Source organism: Carassius auratus, chromosome 36 (genome assembly GCF_003368295.1).
Source record: "Carassius auratus strain Wakin chromosome 36, ASM336829v1, whole genome shotgun sequence".
NCBI classification, from domain to species: Eukaryota; Metazoa; Chordata; class Actinopteri; order Cypriniformes; family Cyprinidae; genus Carassius; species Carassius auratus.
In genome coordinates this window covers 17,939,403-17,946,574 of record NC_039278.1, presented here as the reverse complement: position 1 = coordinate 17,946,574, position 7,172 = coordinate 17,939,403, and the positions used below count along the sequence as shown (strand labels likewise).

At 38.0% G+C, this 7,172-nt stretch overlaps 1 protein-coding gene across 1 annotated transcript in view; it reads left to right on the top strand.

Annotated features, from left to right (window-relative positions):
• The first annotated feature begins 940 nt into the window (after positions 1-940).
• The window catches only part of LOC113055488 (protein bassoon-like), a 48,703-nt gene continuing 42,471 nt past the window's right edge, over positions 941-7,172 (top strand). Inside the window, exon 1 of the mRNA XM_026221842.1 lies at positions 941-1,767. Within this exon, the coding sequence (XP_026077627.1) occupies positions 982-1,767 (786 nt within the window). The 5' untranslated portion in view covers positions 941-981. The remainder of the gene's footprint in view (positions 1,768-7,172) is intronic.

Genomic DNA, 7,172 nt, shown 5'->3' with positions numbered 1-7,172 from the left:
ATCATGAAGTAATTGTGTTTGCTCTGTCAGTTAGGCAGTTAGTGCTGCTGATGCGGCCCCATTTCCTACTCCAGTGGTCAAATTAGTTACTACTTCTGCTACTATTTCCAACTGAAGTATTCGTTTTATACATATTAAGTATTACAGGTTGATTATAGCAAGTGTTTTCGTAAAACTTGCCACAGCTGATTTGTTCAGAGTGGTTTGTAGTGCATTTGTTGGTGGATGCTATGGTGTTCTAGGCGGTTGCTAACTAAAAAGGGCACATCCCAGTGCCCTGGTTGTGTTTCATTCTGTAATAGTCATTCCTTATTATTTTCACTCCCTGGTGCCCTGCAAAGATGTCTCTTGTGCTGTTTGGAACACAGTACATGTGATGTTCTGGTCCACCATCCTGGAGAGTTTAACTCCAACTCTAAATAAACATGCCTAAACCAGCTAATCAAGGTCTTCAGGGTTACTCAGAACTTCCAGGCAGGTTTAATGGAGTAGCTTGGATGTATACTCTGTAGAGTGGACCTTCAGGAAGCTTAACCAGCTAATCAAAGTCCCCAGGGTTTCCCAAATCTTCCATGCAGGTTTTTTTTTTTTTTTTTTTAGAAAAAAGGTGGCCCTCAAGGGGCAAGATTGGGCATCCTGATCTTACTCATTCAAAGTGAGTCTCTGTTATTTTCTCCCACTCTGTTTTAGTGGACTCCTGGTGAAATTGTAAGACAACTATAAGAAGTAGAACAGGCCATGCATGAAAGTCAGAGACTTGGGGCTAGGGTTTATTTACATCCTTTTCAGAAACTACTAAATTTGCAAGCAAATTGATTGTATGTCTTCTAGACCACTTTCTCTCTCCATCATCTCCAACATTTTCGCCTTGACATTCTTCATTGTGTGAAATTAATGACAGATCTTTTGATCTAATTACATAGTCAGTAATTGGTTCATTGTCTTTCCCAGGTGCAAGAGTGGTTGTGTCTGAACTGTCAAATGCAGAGGGCATTGGGGATGGATATGGAGACGCCACGGTCGAAAAGCCAACAGCAGATCCACTCACCATCCCAGCCTAGCAAACCTCCACCTCAGACAGTATCCCAACCCACACAGCCCCCACAGACCCAGCCCCAGCCCCAAACCCAACCCCAACCCCAAACACATCCCCAACCTCAAACCCATTCCCAACCTCAAACTAAGACCCAGCCTCCCCCAGAAGCAAAGAAGCAGACTGTTCCTCAAGCTGTCCCTCAAAGCAAACCCCCTGCTCCAGGTGCCATTCCTCTTCCAGGCATGGCCAAAGCCCCATCCCAGCCTGATCTGTCCCGCTCAGGCCCTGGATTCCAGTCTCAGGGCCAGCGACAAGACCAGACCCGCAGCGCCGGAAGTTCCCCATCCCGTCAACCTCCTCCACCAGAACAGCCCTTCGGAAAACTCTTTGGTTTCGGTGCTTCACTCTTGAACCAGGCCAGCAATTTGATGTCTGTGGATCCGATGCAAACTGCACCGCCGGCCCAACAACCTTCCTCCCCCAAGCCCCCGCAGAAGCAGCCAGGACCTCCTGGGCCTAGTCCAGGTCCAGCAGCGGGTACTAGACCCACAGCCCAGCTAGGTCCACAACGCCAGGAAGTTCCTTCAAAGCCCAAAGTTTTCTGTCCACTGTGTAAGACTGAGCTAAACACTGGAGACCCAGCCAAGACCCCGAACTACAACCTCTGCACCCAGTGCCACACCCAAGTCTGCAACATGTGCGGCTTCAACCCCACACCTCACCTGACCGAGGTAAGATAAGTCCTTTTTAAATCTGGACGATTGTACATTTTTGAAGAGTCTAAACTTTTTAAGTCTCTGATGTCATTGTTACAAGCAGCTCAAGATCTAACTTTTTCTCGAGAATGGTTCTTTGACAGGTTTTTCAGAATTGTGTTTTGGCAGGTTTTCGTCTGAGACCATTTGCTTTTCACTATTAATTAAGTCGACAGCAATGCATTTCTAGTATGACCAACCAAGATAACTCCTCACCTTAGATTAAATTTTATCAACATTTTTTGTTATGTTGAATGATTCTGGGAAAGTGTCTATATCAGCATTGTGGTGGTTTACTTGATGTCAGACTCATTTTTAGTTCCTGCTGCTCTATTAAGTTTTTCTTACACAAATTGATTTAAAGATATTGCATGGCCAAGGGTTAGTTTAGGATTTGATATGGAGGCATATCATGATACAGTTCTCAGTTATCAAATCATTGATTACATAATATGATATTGTACATAATATCCTAATAAGATGGTGAAATGTTACTTAAAGGGGGTAGATTATCTGTAACATTGTATAGTGATTGTATTATAAGTAAATAATGTCTAGCTATATATAATATTTTATAAATAGTTTTCAGATACAGTAATGTATATTGCAAGGTGTCAGTTTGGCTTAATTATTAGAACCATTTTCTAATTTTTCATTAAAAAGGTCACTAAGACATTACATCTAAACTGATCTTCTCAATCAAAATGTGTATACTGAAATGTTGCTAATATGGGACTGCTTAAGTTAATTTTTGTTAATGAGAACATTTCTGATACTTGATGTGTTCACTTTATGGTGTTAGGTCAGTTTACAACAGTCTCTTCATAGAAATGTTTTCTTGGGAAAAGTGAGCTTTTGTGTCACTTTAAAGATATATTTGAGAAGTTGTCAGATTTAGAAACAACCTTACCTTTAAGCTTCCAAAGAACTGTTGAAGTGAGTCAAAATTCTGAAAAGGGGAAATTCTGATCACAGTATGCATTTATTCAAATTTCAAGGATTTCAGATCTGCCAAAAATATTGGCACCCTTGGTAAATATGATCAAATAAGGCTGTGATTATTCTGCATTGTTAATCTTTTAGATTTTTTATAAAAAAAAAAAAAAATCCCCAAAATGTATCCTTTCATTGGATAATAAAAATTTTAAACGGAGGGGAAATATCATTATGAAATGAATGTTTTTCTCAAATACTCTTTGGACACAATTATTGGCACCCCTAGAAATTCTTATGAGTAAAATATCTCTGAAGTATATTCCCATACATATTTCCAATTTTGAGCACTCCAGCATGATTATAAACATGAAATGAATGTTTCACAGAAATATAAAGAGGAGGGAAAACAAAGGCCAAATTCCCTTAATCATCCATCACAATGGGAAAAACCAAAGAATATATTTCTGATGTGCAGCAAAAGATAATTGAGCTTCACAAATTGGTGAAGTGGCTTTAGGAAAAGAGCTAGAGCAGTGAAAATTCCCATTTCCACCATCAGGGCAATAATTAAGAATCTCCAATCAACATAAAATGTTACAAAACTGCCTGGAAAAGGACGTGTGTCTATGTCATCCAAATGCATTGTGAAAAGAAGAGTGTGAGTAGCTAAAGACTCTCCAAGGGTCACAGCTGGAGAATTGCAGAAAATAGTTGAGTCTCTGGTTCAGAAAACCTACATCAACATGTTGGGAGGGTTAAAAGAAAACTTCTCCAAGCTCATTCAAAAACAAACTAAAGCATATTCAGTTATCAGCCATGACTGGAACTTTAAATGGGAATGGCTTCTATGATCAGATGAAACAAAAAAATGAGCTTTTTAGCAGCAAACACTCAAGATGGGTTTGGTGAACACAGAGAAAAGAAGTACCCCATGTGTACAATGAAATACTGCTGAATTGTTGATGTTGTGGGCCTATATTTCTGCTGGAGGTCCTGGACATCTTGTTTAGATACATGGCATCATGGATTCTATCAAATACCAACAGATACAAAATCAGTAAGTGACTGACTCTGTTAGAAATCTTATAATTGGCCATGTTTGGATCTTCCAACCGTACAATAACAAAAAGTATTGAATAAAAAGGTGCCAATAATTATGGCCAATGTTTATTAGAGAAAAATATTTATTTCATAATAATATTCCCCCCATTTTAAATTCTTATTATCCAATGAAAGGATACATTTTTGTGAATTTTTTAAATAAAAGATCTAAAGGATTAACAATGCAGATGAATTTTCACACCCTTATTTGATCATATTTACCAAGGATGCCAATATTTTTGGGCACGACTGTATATATCAGATGCTGATTGTTGCAAAAGTTGTTTGCAATGATAACAGTGCAGCTCTGAAAATGAAAGCAGATATTTGGGTGTATTTTCCAATAGCTTTATTGAAACCTTTATGTGGACCATATTTAGTGAATCTTTCCAGACCTTCATCTGTTTTCTAAGCATTCAGTCTGTGAAGAATGACTTTAGTCTGTAAGTATTTCTGAAAACTCTTTCACACTTTTATCACCTGTCCTGATATCTTTGAAGTCATTCACTACTGTTGAGCTGAAAGACATCAAATGGCTCGGTGCCCCTCGGGTCAGCAGACCCTGAGCAGACAGATCGTTTCATTTCCTTCCAATAAAGTAACGATCCTCATGCAAATTATTCTCACTGATCGCTTTTAGGTTACTTAATTCAGAGGCCAGCTTAGTTGACCCTGCCCTGTTAGCTGTGCTGGAAAGTTCTGTCGTGACAGAAGGAAAAGCTGGGAGAGTTTTACACCAAGATAGCATAAGGATAAATATGCAAATCAGGCCTGACTGAATTATGGCAGTAATAACAAGCTTTCAGGAAAGTGCTGTTTTATGAACTCGCTCAGTCTTTACATAGACACAGCTGTCATGTTTGAAGTCATCCCTACTGGAAAATCTTAAGAGAATATCATTGTCTATGTTATGATTTTAAGAGGATTAAAATGGTTGAAGTTAACTTAAAAGGGCATGTGCTACCTATCTTACTTTATAATTTTAAATTAATGTTGACTTTTAATGTTGATGAAGGGAGCAGCTTCTTGTTTGTCTTATGATGCATGTCTCATCTGACCTTTTCTGCTGACTAGTTTGACCCATTGTGATACTTTTGTATAGGCTGATGTTAGAGGTTTACCTACTGTAGCCTAACTGATGTTAGATTGTCCTGTATGTTCTGCATTTTTGGAATTGTAAATCTTAAATTTGACTGAACATAGTTTTTCTTATGTTTGTTTACTTTAACTTACGTATTTTTTTTCTTGTTTTCAAGTACAAATATCTAAAAACGCCTAAATCAAATTAAATTAAGTGTATCTTTTCTTTTCTTTGTTTTTTTTTTTTTTTTTTGAGTTTATGCTTATGCTTGAGTTTATGCTTAAAATAATGGAAGGAAAAAACAACTAGTTTGTGCACAACAATTAATTTTCTCACCCCATTGCCAGATATTTGTTCTTGTTTTAAGCTGAAATTTTACTCACTCAGTTTTGACATGTTTTTCAGAAAACAAGACTTAATCTAAGTCATTTTGCTTTTCAAGTAAGTGTATCTTGATTTAGGAATGTTTAGATCTTTGTACTGAAAAACAAGACAAGAATGCTTTGCAGTACAGCTAACCACTTTAGGCTTGTTAAAGATATTTTTGCAACATGGAATCTAGACTGATGTTCTGATATGTATAAAGTGAACACCTACATAGTGAGCTGCCTGCACATACCTATTCTCAGCTGAGCCAAACAGTAGGTACACTGCAAAAATCATTGTCTTATTCAAAGACTGTAGATGAAAAGCTCAGTTGAGATTAAAATGGACTGTTTCACCTAATGTTTGTGTATTCTATGTATTTTCTGAGCTAATAATTTGCCTGACCAAGACTTCTTAGATTTCTTTATAATATAGCCTCTTTCTGCTGGTTATGGATCTTTTTGTGTATATAGCAGTAAGTTGAGTGTATATATTGAACAAACACAGACTCTTGAAACTTCTCTCCAAAATGCATGATGAAGCCTCTAGAGTCCCCTTACAAAACCCTCGTCATATTTGCCACATATTTATTTATATCACCCAATGAAAACTAGGTCTGAATAATATGGGAGCAGCATGTGGCCTAGATGGCAAAAACACAGTTAGGGTGACAGACACTTGCAGCAACTGCAACACAACAAATATGCCCTAAATAAAACACCATAATTGGCATTACTTATTTTGAAGCCTGATAAACAGATATATTTAAACTTCAGAAAGAATATCAACTATACTTTCATCACCTTTGTTGTGATTCATTGATATATATTTTTTAATTGAATAGAAAGTGCAAAATACTCATTTATATCTGAGATGATGAGTCACCTGGCTGAATTAAACATCTAACATGATGAGCTCATGTGGCAAAATGTTGGCACTTTAATATTTCAAACATTAATTGTAGAATTGTGCTCCTGTGGCTCAAGTGGTAGAGGGTTGTGGGTTTGGTTCCCAGGGAACACTAGCCTGACTACGTCAGACTTCCTACTTCCGCTCAATTTCATTTCGCTTCTGTACTCAGTCTGATACAGCGTCAGAGCTTTCTGTTTGCCACCGGTCTGGAAACAGCCGGGCCAATCAACGAACAGAGGACGGGCTGAGAGCCGTGACGTAGATGCGTAGATTAACTTCTCATAATCTGCAAAAGTCGTTTACAGCCATGTTCACTCCGGTATTTCGCTCGCATCATCATGCGTTTACAACAGGTTTACAGTGGAAGTTCAATCATAGATTTGAGTTCGATGCATGATGTCTGTGCTTCGATGCGGCTGTACAGGCGCATAACATACGTCATAACTAAATGTATCTAATTGGCTTACGGTAACCAATGATTTTAAACTTCAGACAAGCGCCCCCTAGCGAGAGAGAAAACACTTCTCTATTATGCCATTCCAGACTCTGTCTACGAAGCAAAGTGAAGTAGCAGAGTCTGGTATAAGGGAACACATGCTAGGTAAAAATTGTTAGCCTGAATGCACTGTAAGTCGCTTTGGATAAAATTGTCTGCTAAGTGCATACATTTATTTTAAATGTAATTATTGTGTATTGCATGCTATCATATACTTTCAAGGCAGTATGTGTAAACTTCAGTAAGAAGTACACTAGTACTATATTGCACTAATTACTCAGATGAGTCATTGAATCACTTTTTTTAATCATTTGAAAGAATCTATGTGATAAAATGACTCTTAAACGCACTCCACGTCAGATAAATATTAGAATCATCTTTATTTGTTAGTGACAACTGGCTGATTTTGTCTGCGCTCTGGTGAGTTTGAGCTCAGATTGAGTTTGCAGTTTCACAGACCTTTTCAGAGCAAAACAGCTGCATGGGGAA